Raw genomic sequence first — 18,172 nt, 5'->3', positions numbered from 1 at the left:
AGGATTACTTGTTAAGACAAGGTCTAGAATATTTTGGCAGTTATTGGTGACACGGGTTGGTTCTGTGAGCACTTGCGATAAGTTAAAGTTGAGGCATACCTCAAGGAACTCGTTCGATTCCCTTGATGTAGCCGTTGGTGCAGGCCGGCTTGACCAATCGATATTAGGAAAATTAAAGTCTCCAAATAGAATTACATGCATGTTGGGGTGTTTGGTGGTTATTTCACTTAAGATGTTATTCAGTTTGAAAGAGAAGTCTGGAGTACTATGAGGGGGCCTATAGCAAACGCCAAGTAAAATTGAATAGGGTCCGGCATGGCATTTAAGCCATAGGATTTCAAGATCGGACATAGTATTAACAGATGTACATGATATATTTTGGTCTACGGCGACGAGTACCCCTCCCCCCCTCGTGCCCTTGCGATCGTTTCGGAAGAGTTGAAAATTCGGTAGTTCAGCGAGCACTTCGCTGTCCGTTACGTCTCCTGTAAGCCATGTTTCCGTTAATATTAGAAGGTTACTGCAAGATGACGAAACCAGATTAGAAATAATGTCACGTTTTGGCATGAAGCTCCGTATGTTAGTGAAAATAGCGGAAAGGAACAAGTTTGATCGCGGGGCGGGCCGAGGATGGGAAGGCACATGTTGATGACTGGGCAATTGCTACGATATTTCCTTAACAGATTCTGTGGAATGGTCAAACACGTATCGTTTAGTACCTATATGTAATGTTTTGAAGCGGAGAGAGTAGGACGTGGATTTCGATTTAGCGAAAGCAATAAGGTTTTTACGAGCAATTCTGATGGGTTGAGGGAAATCTTCTCCGACGCTGAAATTGCTTCCCTTAAATTTAGTGCCATTAGAAAGTAGAGACTCTTTAGTTTTGAAATGATTAAATTTTACGATAAGTGGCCGAGCGCGGCCTTCTGTATGGCGTCCAAGGCGATGCGCACGGTCAATTTGGTTGGGATCAATGACGAAGTTCAAGTGTTCAGTGCAGTGGCGGATGACGATTTTTTCAGATTCTGCAAATGTTTCTTTCGGGTTAGGATCGGAGATGTTATAAAATATTAGATTATTACGGCGTGACCTGTTTTCGTTATCATCCATCTGCGTAGCAAGGCGTGCGATCTGACCTGCCATTTGGGTGGCATCTATTCTTATGGTATCAAGGTCACTTCGTAGTGTTGAAATGGCTTTGTAATGCCTTTCTAAGTCAGTCATGCGTTTACTTAAATCCGATAGGGTTTTGTCTGTTGTTAGTAACTTGCTTTTTAGGTCTAGTACTTCGGTGATAAGTTTTGACTGGCCAGAAGCTAGCTTTCCTAATTCAGACATTACGTCTTCAATACCGGGAGGGCCAGGGTTAGTTTCTACATCACCCGACAAAAGCAACAAAGACCGTATGACATGAACACATTCAATAGCAATTGTAGCGCAGCACCATGGGCTCGGTAGCTGTATTAGGAAGTAGTTACTGGATTTTTTCCCGAAAGAATGATACGTCCTACTGACCTGCATGGCGAAATACAGCGGATTAGTGGTCTGTGCTGAAGCACAGCCACCGAGCCCACAGAGCGCGGGGGATGACAGGGCCGGCTTTATAGCTGACGTAGGGGACGATGTTGCTGACGATGGTGCGTTCCATGGTGAATGAGGATCCAAAGAAGGTAGCGATGGCGCTGTTTTACATGATGAATCGGTCGTGGCGGGAGCAGGCAAGGGGCCCGCGCCGGGTGTGCTGGGCCGGATTTCTGGGATGGCTGTGGCTTGGGGAAAGGCCAGAATTGTGGGCAATAGAAGAAGTCCGGTGATGAAACCGTGCACCTGCATGGCGAAATACAGCGGATTAGTGGTCTGCGCTGAAGCACAGCCACCGAGCCCACCATGGCTTTGTGTGAGCGAGAACTCCATGCAACGGAAAGGATTGCATCTAAAAATATGTACACACAGCAGGAAAAAATAAAGTAGCACTTCATATCAATCTTAACACAATAAGTAAAAGCTGAGTCAACCAAAGCGCAAATTTTGCATTGTTTGATTAAAGAAGTGCTAGAAGTACTGTACACTAGTTCTAATGATAGCTCCTGTCGAAGTTTTATATTCCCTGAATCCCCAATGTGGAAAAAATTTTAATCTCATTAATTGTTCAGTTAAAACACGGGGAATGTGAGAGATGGAAATTCAAGACGATGAGCAAAACGAGAACAAGGTGAACGCAGGAGCCAACGTTTCAACAGGTGGACTTGTCTTCTTCAAGGCGACGTATGCTTTCCTCGCCACAGTATATATAGGTGGGGTTTGTCTAAAGGGGAGAGGGTGTAAGGTGGGTGGGTGCGGCTATGAGGGAAGGTGTGTTAGCGTGTCAAATTGAGAATAAAGGAATGTTGTACACAAGGCCAAGGCCCCCGTCTGTCAACCACGTGTCAGCGTGGTTGACATGCATATTAGCCGGGGTGTCAACGGCGTCTGACACGCCGGCGGAGAAAAAAAAGTAGGAAACGAAAAAAAAGGTACGCCAAGAAACCAAACTAAGTGTTGTTGCCTATAGCTTGAAATTTAGCATAGCGAATAGATTCTAAAGCACCCTTTGAAACGTTTATGCCTATTGGTTGCAATGCCTTGAACTTATGGATAAGGTATGATTCTCTGTATTTTCTTTCTCGTTCAGAACGGAAATTTGACTAAGATGTAGAGTTGTCATTTTCAGTTATCATTTGATGCAGTTCTTGGCGTTGCTCATGAAAAAAATTTTGATGGCAGTCACTTTGTGCTGCTATAATTAGACGCCATGTCACAGTGTCAACCTCAAATTAATAAAGCAAATTAGCTTACAGTTTCTATACATACTGCCTTCGCAGGAGTTTGATCTCTGTATGAAAGCTGCAAATTGTGCTCAGACAAAGCATAGTTTAAAGATGTACAAGAAGCAACCTCATTCTTGACACTTTTTTATATCTTCTTTTTCTTTAACTGCATAATGCCTCGCTCTAAAATTTTGCCCTAAAAAAACAAATGCTTGATCCTCACCAGGAAAAGAGAAAAGATGTCACTGAACCTCTTCTTCATAACTACTGAGTTCCACAACATATCTACGATTCAACTTTGTAACTCTAGTTCTGTGCATTACACATCCTGAAATGCAGACTGCACATACAAGTGTCCAGGGGTGCGATCGGAGGTGGTTGTTCGGCGCCTTTGTTTGGTTATTGGTGCGCGCGATCAGCCTACTCCGCAACGAAGTTGCCAGCCGCGGGGCGCGGCCACGTTTTTGGTGATGTCAAAATGACAACATGCTCTTGTCAATCATCCTCCCACCGAGCATTTCGTCTGCTAGGCGCCGAACCCGACGGGAACTGGGAAGTTTGGAGCGATCATACGGCTTCGCATGGCGCGTCTGATGGATTGGATTGGATCCAACCGGCGGCTGCAGTATGGCACGTTTAGATCCAATTCACAATTTAATTCGAGAAAATGGTGCTCCCGTTGGGAACTTAGGTTGTTGCGCTGGCGTTTCTAGAGGAAGGAGGAGAGCGGGTGTAGGTGCGAAACGCGTTTGAAGAAATGGCAGGAAGTGAATTCCGGGGTCGTTTACGTTTCTCGAAACAAATAATTTGTTGGTTGTACAGCGAAATCGACCCCATCATCGGTGCCAGCGAGCCACTGGAATGTTGTCGCTGCCTCTTGAAAAGTGCGCCACTCTTCCCGTCGTTTCTTTTTCCTGTTTCTTCTCGCTGTGCGCGACACCACCTAGGGACGACGCAACGAAACTAATAGTTATAAATTGCAGTAGTCACACATACTACTATTTGAAAACGTGTTTGGGCTTGAGAAGAAAAAATACATTTTCTTTTAGATAAAGATATCATTCATTTGGAAGACAAGAAACATTTCGTTTTGTAGTATACTGTCTGCAAGCAGACGACAAACGACGGAAGTAAACTTCCGGGGAGGTCACCGCTTCCTGATTGGCTGCTCTCTCCGCCCCGTTGTAACAAATTTTGCATACTGCCACATTGTGACGTTGCAGCATCCAAACAGAACGCGTATCGAACAATATATCTCCGATATCTCCGATTGCGCCCCAGGGCACTTAATCTTCTTTTTTTCTTCTAAATTACTCAACAAGATATTCTGCAGAGCCAACGTGGGCTTACAATAACCTGATTCCACTTGACACACTGCATACATGTAACATTTGTTTTATTTTATTATCCTGATCAGCTTTCAAGTCATGGAAGGAAAAGGTGGAGAAAGGCGGCCACCTGAAAAAGAAGCATTTCTACTTCGTCTGTCACCAGCCTGGAAGTTATGCTTCACAAGGTATTGTGCAATGCCCGTATCACGACCACCAGTCTGAGTCTCTGGCTTTGATTAGTTTTTAAAAACCACAGAGATTTTTCTTCAGTCGTATTTATACAATTACTCAAAGAAGTGTTAACAGCATATCAGAATGAACCTCAACCTGGACAGTTATCTCGGTATGCTCACCCAAGCTGGGAATCATGTATGCCTAAAGTTGGGCTGAAACATACTGCAAGGCCATCTTGGCCAAGATTATACATATGATTCTCTTTCCTTCCTATCATTCAACACACCATCTAGGCAGTAACACTGAATTAAGTGCGAGTGATGCGAAAGAAAATAGGACAGGATAACAATTGTATACACTAGCCTGACCCTGGTCACCTCAAAGCCTATGCATCAATATTAAACTACTTACACCCGCGTCCAAGCGTACAACTGTCCAAGTGGCTGCCCTTAAAACAAAGCTCTGGTAATGCTGGACCTTGCTGTTTAAGAACTCCTTTAATCAACCACAAGACATCGGCTGTAATCACAAGCCAGACCTATGACAGCACCAATGTTAAACTATTTGTTGTCACCAATATGAGTTAAGCACATTTTTTAGAACTACACTGTACCATTTCTGTGTCAGTGATTGCAGGAGAGTCCTTGTGCTACGTGTTAGGCATAAAAGGATTTAAAGAGATGCCTACAGAGACATTGCGAAAGTAGCTGGTATTAGTAGATTGCACCAATGATTGGAACATCTTTTTGGAGCACACGTTATAAGCACATGTAATAAAAAATGAACAGTGACACAATACAACCAGTGGTCAGATGCAAGTAGTACTGCTCAACATGACAACAGATCACTCTGTTCGCCACTGTCAGAGTGGCAAAGTTTAACGTTCGTTTCCAAAAGCATTGCCTCCCTGGGTTACATGTCGCCATAAACTTCCCATGTTATGAATACGTAAAATTTATAGCAGGCCCATCCCAAAAATTAGGGGACATCCAAAGCCAGTATATCAAAAAAATTTCTTCTGTTTGATTCTACTCTAACCTTATAGTCCACCGATTTCAAGTGACTGGCCCAGCTAGTAATGCAGGTGGCATGCAGCTCTAACAAGTGGGGCGGCTGGAATAGGAATACTTTATTGCGGCACTGGTGGCCTGAATTCAAAGCCTTTTCATTAAATAACAAAGCTCAAAAAGAACAGTGCCACAGTTATTTTTGTCTTACTGAGACTTGGCTAATACAGCCCACACCCACAGTGGGTGGTGTGTCAGCGTGCAGTGGTGGCCTAGCCAGTTAAGGATTTGGACTAGGAAATAAGTAGTCGTGCATTTTGGAGCAGAAAAATTGGCCCTTTTGGAATAGTTGTAGCAGTACAGCAGTAATGTGTAGCCATTTGGTGCAGCTCATTATTACTGTGCACTCAGTAAATGCTGCTCAACAGCAAAGGAAGACACAAGGCCAACAGCAGCCAATTAGTACCACGTCAGTATGTTGCAAACACTTTTCTTTGAGTAGGTAAAAAACCTTCATAAACAATTGAAAATTCATGCAGAAACTCCTCTGGGACTTAAGTACACTTAAGCATTGTACCACTTGCTCATCTCCACGCAGCCCAATGTCATTATTATCAACCCATTTTCAAGGATACGGCAGCCTGTAATGGAAAATTTCAGAAAGACATCCTAGGGAAAGTAAAAGACGTCCAAACGAATGTTACTGAACTTCTTTCCAAAATGGAAAGAACCTCTGGCGTCTCGAGGTAATTCACATGCTTAAGGATACCCAGGACAAACTGGAAAGCATAAAATCAGAACAATTGCAACACTCAAGTTTGGTGGTAGACGACCTCAGTAACAGATTGCATCACAACAACCTTATCTTTAAAGGAATCATTGAGCAAGACTCAGAGACATGGCAGGAAAAGGAAGGGCTTGTAACTGAGTTTCTAAATATTTAGGCATTGCAGCTGGTTAAATTGAACGTGCCCATAGAATAGGACAGAAAATACCAGGCCATACTTGGCTGATAATTGCGAAATTCCTAAACTTCAAAGAAAAAGCACATACTAAAAAATGCATTTTAACTAAAGAAGGTTTGGATCCTCTCGTGTGGATTGATAAGGATTTTTCACCGAAGATGCAGTCCATTAGGAAGAAACTCTGAGATATCGGATGTTCCAAACAGAAGCCCGCTGAAAGATTCAAACTTCTGCTTGACAAGCTTCTACTAGACAACACGATTTGTCTTTGACCGTACCACTAATGAAATAAGTGCCCTCCCAAAACGTCACGTCCTCGCGAAAACCCTGGGATGTGAAAATGAGCGCTGTGATGCATATGTGTCAATTGTTGTGTCAAACTTCTGCAGCTTATTTCGTAAGCAAGATCACCTCTGTTCTTATCTTGATTCCTGTTCAGTAGACGTTGTTCTAGGCACCGAAACCTGGTTGTCATTCGACATTTTTTATCATCCTTGTCTCGTCAGTTTTCATTATTTAGAAACCATAAAACTGAATCGAGAGGTGGCAGTGTGTTAATCGCAGTAAAATCTAGTTTGGAAGCTTGCGTTATTGAAACTAATTCCTGCCTCAAAATTTTGAGGGTTGCTCTCGGTCTGCCCACACATTCTATCTCTGTCATTGGAGTCTGCTATCGTCCACTTGATTCATCCCACTACTTTCCGGATTATCTAAACGTATTTTTAAGTTTTGTTCAGAACAAGTACCCGACATCACCAATATTTCTTGTCGGCGATTTCAACTATCCCAATATTGAATAGCATTGATGCCGACCCCTGTATGGCACAAGAAAAACGTCAATGCCAACATTTTCTTTACATACTCTCAACTTTCGATTTGCATCAAATTGTTTCTGTTCCCACTCATGGTGATTCACTTTGACCTCATACTAGCCACAGAACCATATAATGTTACGGAAAATGTACTGGATGGTATCAGCGGCCACAATATCTTGCATTGTGAATTCATAGGTGCCCTGAAAAAACGTGAAAATAGAAAGTAATATTTGATTACACCCGCGTGAATGTCGGCGGGCTTGTCAGTGACCTTTCCACCTTTTCTGTCGGCTTTTTGCAGTCAATCCTTCATTGCAACATAAACACAAACTGGCTACTTCTTCGTGATGGGCTGATCACACTTAAAAGAAAAGCATATTCCAAAATTCAAAATAACAGCCTGCACAGAAAGCACTTGGTTTGCGGCGCATGTGAAACCTTTATATTGCAGAGCTAAACTATGAGCATCTGTGGAAGATTGGAGGCCCTATCATGAGCACGCACACTTATGCAGGACTGTAATAACAACAGCCAAACAGAAATTTTTAAACCATTACATTTCAAACATGCTTTGCAATGACACAAAAATTTAGGAAACCCAAATTCTGCATTGAACTTGACGGTACCGTTATCTAAGGATGGTAACATTCTTTCTCTGGCATGTGTTGCTATTGAATTCAACAAGTTTTTTTCATTCGTTTTCACGGATGAGACTCCTGTACCTAGTAGCTTTCAGGCCCCTATTTTGCATTCAAGCATGCACAACATTGATATCGCTTTTGAAGTAGTACAGTCCTGCACCGATTGTCTTCCAACTAACTCTGCTCCTGGTCGTGATGGCATCTGCCTTAAACTTCTTAAGATATCCAAACCTGCAATATGTCACATTTTAGCCGAGCTTTTTCAGCAATGTATTGGCACGGGAGGTGTCCCAAATGATTTCAAAGCAGCTTGCATAATTCTCATATTTAAGTCTGGTGACTCATCGAACCCATCAAATTACAAATTTCTTTAACCAGCATGTGCTGCAATCTTCTCGAACACATCATTTCATCTGCTCTAATGAAGTTTCTTAAAGAACATAACTTTTTCTTTATCAATCGGCGTGGACTTTTACACGATTGATTTGAATTAATGACTCGCATAATTCCACTCATTCTTTTTATCGAATCGATGCAATATCTCTAGACTTCGCGAAGGCTTTTGACAAGGTTCGTCAATTCTGGCTTATTCATAAACTGACAGATCCCAACATACATGTGAGAATAACTAGGTGGACTACCAACTTTTTAACTAACCGGTAGCAATCAGCCTTCATCAATGACCATTTGTCTCCATTAAATCATGTCAAATCTGGAGTACCGCAAGGTTCCATGCTCAGGCCTATTTTGTTTTTAGATTATATTAACGATATTAGCAATGGTAGGCGTTTCATAGACTATTTGCTGATATGCGTGATTGCGTGATCTACTAACCCTGAGGATACCTGCTACCTTCTATCTTACCTAGACAATCTCTGTAAGTGGGGCAGTAAGCAAGCGGAAATCAACATCAATATAACAAAAGCTATCAGATTCGGGACTACAGCTAAACTCGTGTTATGTAATTACATAATTATAAAACGTGCCCGTAGCCTCGGTATTCACAACATCTGGGTGTTCATTTGTCATCCGATCTGTCATGGAACATTTGCATAGATGCGATTTTCACTAGAGTGTTTTAGTTTAGTGTCTTTACCATCCTCCCCGCTCCAAGTTGCCCCGCTAAGCCACATGGTGGAGTGGTGGGTGATTGCACGTTTTAGTTGTATCTCTAGCCTAGCGGAGCAGAGGGATGGATGGATAGGTGCTATGAGTGGCCCCTTTGGAAAGAGGTGTGGGTTGCGCCATGAAGCTCTTGTATTGCCCAATGTTCTACCTATGTTAACAAAGAAAAAAAACCCACGATGACTTCCCATAACCAAACTTTCCGAACTTTGTCTTTGCAAGCCTCTGTTGTTTGTTGTTTCCCTACTTTTTGTCCACCAATCTTCCATTCGCCGCTTACCAATCTTTACTGCATACATCTTTACTTTCCTCCTGCTCTTGCTGAACCCAAGAGCTTCAAGCAGGCCAGTGGTGTGTGTGAGTGCAAACTTTTATTGTAATGAGGTCCAGAGGCTCGACTTCTCAAGTACCCGCCGTGGTTGCTCAGTGGCTATGGTGTTGGGCTGCTGAGCACGAGGTCGCGGGATCGAATCCCGGCCACGGCAGCCGCATTTCGATGGGGGCGAAATGCGAAAACACCCGTGTGCTTAGATTTATGTGCACGTTAAAGAACCCCAGGTGGTCAAAATTTTCGGAGTCCTCCACTACGGCGTGCCTAATGATCAGAAAGTGGTTTTGGCACGTAAAACCCCAAATATTATTATTATTATTCGACTTCTCAAGCCAAGGCGGGCCGCTCCCACGTTGGCACTGTCAGGCCAAGCCTTTCAGCGACATCATGTGCCCCCTGGACTGCCCTTAGTTGGTCCTTAGTTGGGCTTTGAATCCTTTTTTCCCACTGTGCCCATTCTTCAACGAGGTTGGGGAGAGTCGCGGGACACCCCGCCAGCATATGTCTGATTCCAATGATGCCATTACAATCATTGCATTCCATCTTAATCTCCCTCTCGGGATATATTTTATTAATGGTGTATAGGCGAATGGTGCCTAAATCTACTGCTGGAGAGATATTTCACATTATAAAAAAGCATGCTGTATTGTTTCCCCAGCTTTACCGCAGCAAGCACATGCTTCTTCCTTCTTATATCTTGCTGTATAAGTGTGTGTTCTAAGGCATCCTGAGCTCTTTTCAGAAAGTAATAAGCTTCCCTTTGAGTTATAATAGATTGTTTCTTTCCCGATATCGTTATTTCCTCTTCAGTAGTTACTCATAGCAGGTTTATTTTCCATTGCCGCCACCCACGAGATTATCTCGGCCACTCTGGCTTTCCGCTTGATGTTCCTTTCATATTTGCAGTGCCTTCTGGCCGAATTCAGGGTATTGAAACAAAATAAAAGCGCCTATAAGTAAAACTTATAAGTAAAACTTTTATAAGTAAAACGAATACATATAGCTTATTTGTCCATAAAGCATCTAAACGTGAACTTGTAATGCGTTACCGGTCCATATTATCCAGTGCAAAATAAAGCCCCATCTTGGGGAATGCCACGTGATAGCCAGCGAGCTTGCATTTTGCATCCAATCTGATCCTTTCTGATGCTAATGTGTGCTGCACAGCATGCATCACATACTCCCGCGCTGCGAGGTTTTCAAATGGGTCAGCATGTGCACCTTCTAGCAGACATAAGTCTTCGTCTGTGCAAATCTGTCTTGTAAAGAGCAAGGCAGGCAAGGTGCCTCGATGCACGTGCCAGAGTGGGTGTGTGAATCGACCACCCTTGCTAGGAAAAAATGGCAGCAACCTTCTGCTCAGGCAGCTTGTAAGCGGACCGTGTTTCTGACTCCACCAGCCCGCTTGCAGATAAGCGGAGGGCGCCATGTGTATTCGTGCTTCCGCTCTGCTCAGCTGCTCAGCAAAGTGTAAAAATGGTAAACTAGAACACTCTACTAAAGCAACTAGATCGCTTGGCTTCATAAGGCACTATTTGCACTCGGCTAACTCCGAGACCAAATTTCTTGCTTACACTACCTTAGTATGCTCTAAAATCGAATATGCCTTCTTAATTTGGAATCCACATGAGGCCTACCTCGAACAAAAACTAGAGTCTCTGCAAAATAAGGTTGCTCGCTTCATCACAAGAAACTACTCGCATACATATAGTGTTACGGGAATCAAATCTTAAGTTAATTTCGCTCCTCTCAATATACACAGGTTTCTGACACTATTGTCCTTCTTTCATAAACATTACTCCAATCGATTGTCCCACGTTACTCTAAATATCAGACTAGCTTGTGACATGTGTCTTGACGGCTTGATCACCAACTTAACATCGCACCCATCTTCGCCCACACTAATCCGTTTTTCCACTCACCTCTCCTCCTCGCTATCTTTCACGACTCATTTGTACATAATTTGAAGTCCCTAGAAATCTGAACTACCTCTTACCTTCCTGTTACGTTCCAGTTGCATTTCCTGATGTTTTTATTTAGTATGCAGTTTTGCTTTCCTGTTTAGTAATGTATACTTAAATTTTTTCCATTGTTTTGTAATGTAAAACAGCTCATTGTGATAAGTCAAGTATTTTAGGAACCTTGAACCTTGTCATTACTATATGTTTTTTCACACATTGTATATACCCTGTAATAAGTCTTTTTTTTGCACTAATTCATGTTTCAATTCATATTTCTTGTTTAGTTGTGTACTTTTGGTATTTTTTGCTTCTTTCATTGTAATCCCTGTAAGAGTTGGTGTCTGCCATGAAAAAAGGGGTACCTGGCCCATACCGTCGTCCGACTCATTCATGCTAAGGATGTTGTTGAAGGGAGGAACTTGTTCTCATTAAGAACGAGGAGTAGGGGATTTATTTACAATATCTACATGAAGGGTGGAGAACATTACATCTGATCAGTCTAGCACGACTAAAATGCACACTGAACAGCTGAAAATGTCTGCTTAGACACTCTCTGTCTTTACTAGATCCCTAGGCCAGGGAAAGCTGCCATCCAACCTTCATCCAATCAAAGCGTCCAAAGTCGTCAAAGTACCCGCCTTTGACGGCGAAGGTTCACACGCTCTCTTGCACTTTTGTTTCACTCAACACACCGAAACGAGTGGGGCCTCTTAGACAGATGTTGTCACGCTGGACTCAAGCTGGCACGTCTTGGTTCCTGAGCTGACTCTGCAGTTAGCTGCTGAATCTGTCAAACGACCATGACTATTACCAGAGTACATGGGGGAACGCCATAGAACAAACATTTCCAGGAGTTTTCTTGCTCCAATTGGTCCCTGAAGGTGACAGCAAACCAGCTAACAATCCTGTCCGCCAAACGTGTCTAGCCTTACTGGCTCCAAAGGGCTATTCGAAGGGGGCATGCTGTTGGCTTCATGAAGTGATTCATTGCAGCGAAGCCAGAAGGTCACTATCCCCGCTGGCCAATCGTAACATCCCCCACCCCTATGCCTCCTGGGCTCTTTAGGGTACTTGAACAAACAAGAGTGTTATGGAAGTTAATACGACCGGTGTAAACAGCAGCGTCGCAGCAACACGGACTGCTGCAGACGGCGGCGCCAGGTGTGCTGATGACGTCCTGATCATTATAAGCTGATACTGCTCTTTAGTGCCTTATCCATCCACATCAAACCATTATGCGCCGCGTGGCCACCATATCTTGAACGCCGTGTTCTTGTCGCTTTGCCTTGAAGAGCGGGCCCATATATTGAAAGCGATCTGCGAAAGGGGCAGGGTGCGGTGTGTGCTGAGAGATTTGCGTGCGCTGCTTCGATCTCATGGTAGCGACAGGCAGAACAAAGGTAAAGCCACTCGCTGCTGCATGCTCTATCTATATTGTATGCACTTTTCACTTTGTTGAGTGCTTGAAGGCTGTTCACCTCCGCCGTGGGTTGGCCCAGTATTGCACTATCTCTGGGATTGGCCCACATTTTTATCTTGCGTGATGGACGTTTGGTAAGCATAGAAATGCTTACACATTTAAGAAAATTTTGACACCCAGAACCAGCCAATTAGTACCATGCCAGTATGTTGCAAGTACTTTTATTTGAGTAGGTAGAAAGCCCTTGTAAATAATTAAATAAAAATTTTGTGGGCTAATGAAAGCAGCTGTGTGCCTAGGCATCAGAGAGGCAAGAAATTACAACGGCACTAGAACAACTTGCTCTGTCACACATAACAAAAGAAGTGAATGTGAATGTCTTATGTGCATTGCAAATGACACATGTGCTTTCATATGCACTATGGCATATGCACAAGTGTATTACACCCGATAACAATGCAAGAAGCTCGACAAGAGACTGCCGCGAGGCTATGAACGGCGTCCAGAAGGAGGTGCCATAGCACAAAAGGCAGTGGTGGACACAAACAACATTGCTACCATTCCATGCACTCAATTTTGTTACAAGGTGGTTTGCTGGCCTCTGCAAATAGATACGAGTCGATTCATCAGCTAACTGTAGCTTTAGTTGCTGATACCCAACCGACATGATGAAGCAGTGCTGATTAGGGCCAATGGTCAGGGTAGTGTGCCATGAAATTAGCTTTTGGTGATTGTGATATGGGCTGCAAGCAGTCGCAGGAAGCTTGGTGTTAATATATTGGTACGATTGGCGATTGTTTCCGAGATCATTCGTACGGGTTTTTGATAACTGATGAAGCACTGCTGTACGAGTCCACAAGATCACAGCAGATCTGCTTTCCATGTGAAGCTTTCATCACATTAACTTGTATATTATTCTACTATATGCAGGGCTCACAAACCATATACGATATTTTCCGGACAATAATTTGAACCTGGCACAAGTAACCTCCCCCTCTTTTCACAAGTCAGCAACTATCACAAGTGTGCACAGAAGTTAGTTCCTGTACTTAAAAGATCACAAATTGCCATACAGTTCTGAAACACGTGCAAGAACACATGTACGCAATGCAAACTGTGTGCCTTCCAGTGGTCAATGGGTCTTAGCCGTTGGTCAATGCCATTGTGCTTGCAATGAATGCTGCTTTTGTCACCGTACCCTGTTGACATTGCATATAGTAATTGCTTCGATTGGTGTTGACAGCCAGGACGAAACTTTTACTGAAAGAGGCATGCGTGATAATCAGATCGCGGTATTGGCATGTAAAAACCCAGATTTGTTGTAATTGTGTTCTTGTTTTGAGACAAACCAAGTGCCCTTGAAATGCTGCATGCAATGCATTGACCTCGGGCAATCCATTGCATTACTGAAAATATTACTCAGTATTTGAAAAGTCTAGTAGATGATCCATCTCAAACTGAATTACTTGCACATTCACAATTTGTTTCCTGAAAGCGTGAAAATACCGCACCTTTGCGCAGTTCGCATAGCCAGGCTTGAGGCAAGTTGAATTGTAGCTAAATGGTGTAAATGGTGTAGTAGAACCACCACTAAGCATGTGTTGGAAGTCCAGTGCTTAAGTTAGAATAAACCACCAGGTTATCTTTTTCCACAGCTACAAGTAAACAAAAGCTGAAGCGGCCTTCAAGTGTTAAGTGTGGAAAAAGATGTTTTGCGGCAATGGCTGTGACTGAAGACAACACAGGTGTGTATGTGGTTTTCCAATTCAAGCACAGAGGCCACGACTTTCAACTGGGTCGTGTTTTTCTGTCCAAGTCGGAAAGAGCTGCTATTGCTGGTAAGAAACCACTTTTGCTCTGCTTTATAATACATAAAGAGTGGTTGTTGAGTTTTCAACATCCCAAATACAAGGCAATACTCATGCCAGACCATGCAACGAACTTGGAGCACATATTAGTGCATTTGAAATTCATAATTTCCACATAATTCGAGGCCACCTTTACTGACTGCAGGGCATTATAGTTAATGACATCATAAACATGTTTATCATTTTGCTACATTGTATCAATGCCTGAAGAGTTCAGAGAGAGAGAGAAAAAAGGGAACTGTTCTCCAATTTCACAGCGGTAACAACTACCTTGACACAGCCAGTGGCCTATATTTGACCCATATGCCTATTCTTATTGCAGGCAACGACTTTAGTTATTTTATACTTGTTTGCATTTATGTACAATGTTTGCATATACTTGTTTGCATAATTATGTACAATGCACCTTAAGTAATCCCAAGTGGAAATTATTCCAGCTTACTGCTATTTTGAGACATTGAATCCCACTAGGATCATAAGTCAATCCAGTTAACTGCAAGCCTGAAAAATAAAGCAGAAAGAGAAAAAGCCACAGTCTGCTGCGTGGCCTACAGTGCACCAGGAGGCACTACACCTTCCTGCTTGGTGTACACCTTCCTGCCTTCATGTACCAAGCAGGAAGGTGTAGTGCCTCCTGGTGCACTGTAGGCCACGCAGCAGACTGTGGCTTTTTCTCTTTCTGCTTTATTTTTCAGGCTTGCAGTTAACTGGATTGGTATGACTTATGATCCTAGTGGGATTCAATGTCTCAAAATAGCAGTAAGCTGGAATAATTTCCAGTTGGGATTACTTAAGGTGCATTGTACATAATTATGTCTGCCATTTTGCCTAAACTGAAGTGCAAGTATTACAGACATCGATAAAACTGCGACCTCTCGCCACTACTGTAGGTCATCCACAGATGTGCTTTCCATGTGAAACTTTCATCAGCTCAAGTTGTGTTTTACTCTACTATATGTAGGGCTCACAAACCATGTGCCATATTTTCTAAACTATAATTTGAACTGTTGTACAAGTCACCCCCTCTTTTCACAACTTTCAAAGAAAAAATATGTGTATATAACTCATTGTATAAGATGCATCTATCTTAACTTGGGTAAGCATCGTTAAATGCGATTGTGCATGTTTATACACTTATCCTAAAATGTCGTACTTACCCATTTCAGGGCACTAAACTTCAGTAAAAAAAATTTTTATGAGCCGCACATTCTAGCAGACAAAATAAACTGCAAGTACATTGCTGGAGCAAAAGAATGTCTCATGTTGGTCTTGCATATATAAGTTACACTGTTGTATAATACGCTTGGACGAGAATGAAAAGAAAATGGTGGCACCTATGGTTTGGAAAGTATGGTACCTAAATATTTTGAATGCTCATGAATCAGCTATGTAAATGAAACATGATTGGAACGATTACGATAATTAGGCTTTTTAGACATGAACTCGTAAAACAGCTTCAAGTGTCCAGTCAGTACTCTACTTGACTGAAATAATACCTTTAACTCAAAAACCCACGTGACTGCACAGCCTTCAAAGCATACGTTCACAGGTGTGTCTGCTCCGTAAATATGGATGAATGACTGATAAATCAACTATATAAATAATTGCTGAAAGCTTTAATTGACAATTTTTATATTGACATTAATCAAATTATCTGCATCAATGCAGTCAGTAACAGTGATGTTTATATTTAGGTTAATTTGGAAATGCTGCACATGTTTTCGATTGCCGACTCTGTTTTGCCCTTCTATGGTGGCATGCCACTATGGAAGTGGCAATAACTTATGCTATGGAATGTAATTGGAAAATGAAGTTCTAACTGAAGGATAGAAATTGTAAATAATGGCAATATTTAGTAAAGGAAATAAAAGTGGAAGACATTTTTGCCCTGGGTAGGATCTGAACCACAATCTTCACATGTCCAGTCCAGTGCAATGCTTTCACAATGGTTCAGGAATGTCTTTTGTGCCAACAAGGTTACCAACAGTGAAGGATGAAATTAGCAACCTAGCTGTAAACTTCGTACACACAATAAATTTCTTCACTTACGTACCTGATAACACTGGTGCAGATAATCCCTATGATGGTTTATCAATGACACCAAACATTGAAACATTTAAATATGTAATCTTGCCTCTTCAAATGTAATGTAATCGTGTAGTGTAATTCAGAAATGTAATCTTGCCTCTTCAGCAGCTGAAGGCTGCATAGCACCATGTCCTTGCAAAGAGCTGACCTAAAAAGAACAAAAATTGCGACAGCTTGAACTATTTAACACACACCATTGCAAAAGGTTTGTGTAAGTCAATGTAACTCATTATTCAATTAAAGGAATTCTAAATAATGATATTAAAAATGTTCATCAGGGCCCATTTCACTTCCTTGCGTGCTCGGTAATTTTTACTTATGCTTCAACTAATATACACTTTTTCTCGACTCTCTCAAGACAAGCTGCGAGAAGGCGTGTCCATGGATGCAGCACTGGATAATGTGCGGTCCAACGTGGATGAGACATTTCACCGCATTAACCTGTTAAGCAAGCAGCATCTCCGGTACATAATGAGGGATGCCAGAGTCTCAAAGACCGAGCGGCTGCATGATAATGACTATGTGAGAGTGCAACGCTGGGTTGAGAGGATGCATAGTGAAAGGAGAGACCATTGCTCTTCTTTAAACACCAAGGACAACTTGACAAAAAGTGACATTTTTTTAGAGAAAAAATGAGGACCTTTTGGATGACACAGATTTTTATGCTAGTCATCATGACCACACCACTACAGGAGCTTTTCAAGAGGCTTGGAACTGATCGTGTATGTGTCAATGGAACACATGGAACAGCAGGTGAGCAGTACTATATAAATGCATTAATAATAAAAGCAAAAAAGAGGGAATGCTGTCTGAGAATAATTGCAATAGATATGATGAGTAGTATTCCTTCACACATGATTTTTCTCTTAATTTTTCTCGCATTTTTTATTTGAGGCAGTTCTCAATTATCAGTAACAGAGCAAGAATGAATTCAGCGCTCTGTACACTGGTGATATCATTCCATTGCTACTGTCCTCATCGCTACATGCCCTGCATATCCTGCCTGTATTGTCACCACGCAGTTATAATAGGTCACATAATACAGCTCTTGTCACATTTGTCTTGTGGGGATGGGCGACTGTCGCACGTCCCCTGATATGTTGTTTTTCCCGTATAGCTTCCGTCTCCTGCATTGCGGCTTCGCCGCGGGCCCCAGGCCACGCGAGATGGCAGCGAGTGTTGCGCTGCTAACGCCGCCTCACGGCAGGGTTACTTGGGGGCGCAAGGGAGAACACGCTTCCTCTTTGGTTCGGGACGGCAAGCAGCGCGGACGTGCCGCGCGTGCGCCGATCCAAGCTTCTGCGAGACTGTCTCGTGAGGCCTTGTGCGAAAGAGCCACCGTTCGCGTGACCGTACGCGCGAACGACCAGGCGTTGGGATCCAGCAAGGGGCGAACATATTCGCTGGCTATCCGGTCGCGGTGAGTCGGACTTCCGCGATTTGTCGCGCGCCCATCGGCATGTTTTGTGGATAGCAACTCGGCTAGCAGGCATTGATCTATGAAAGGTGCAATAAATGCCCTTGTGATTGTTTGCACTACTGTACTGCCGTTCCTTTGACTCAAGAGTACGGGATGAGAATCTCACAGTCTAGAGTGCAGAAACAGTGCATTGCACTGTGTATTAGTGCCTTCAGTCAG

The 18,172-nt window shown here is 42.8% G+C and overlaps 1 protein-coding gene across 1 annotated transcript; it reads right to left on the bottom strand.

Moving 5' to 3' along the window:
- Positions 1 to 492: 492 nt before the first annotated feature.
- On the bottom strand, positions 493 to 1,521 carry LOC142578163 (uncharacterized). The gene has a single exon (XM_075687564.1). The coding sequence runs from the start codon at positions 1,519 to 1,521 to the stop codon at positions 664 to 666; it is 858 nt and encodes a 285-aa protein (XP_075543679.1). The 3' UTR covers positions 493 to 663.
- Between the last annotated feature and the right edge of the window lie 16,651 nt (positions 1,522 to 18,172).

This window comes from Dermacentor variabilis, chromosome 4 (genome assembly GCF_050947875.1).
Source record: "Dermacentor variabilis isolate Ectoservices chromosome 4, ASM5094787v1, whole genome shotgun sequence".
In the NCBI taxonomy this organism is placed as follows: domain Eukaryota; kingdom Metazoa; phylum Arthropoda; class Arachnida; order Ixodida; family Ixodidae; genus Dermacentor; species Dermacentor variabilis.
The sequence above is the reverse complement of the archived record's forward strand: the minus strand, read 5'-3'. Positions and strand labels throughout refer to the sequence as shown.

Bases quoted from the DNA above. Each gene is read 5' to 3' on its own strand.
- LOC142578163 (XM_075687564.1), bottom strand. From the start codon at position 1,521: ATGCAGGTCAGTAGGACGTATCATTCTTTCGGGAAAAAATCCAGTAAC.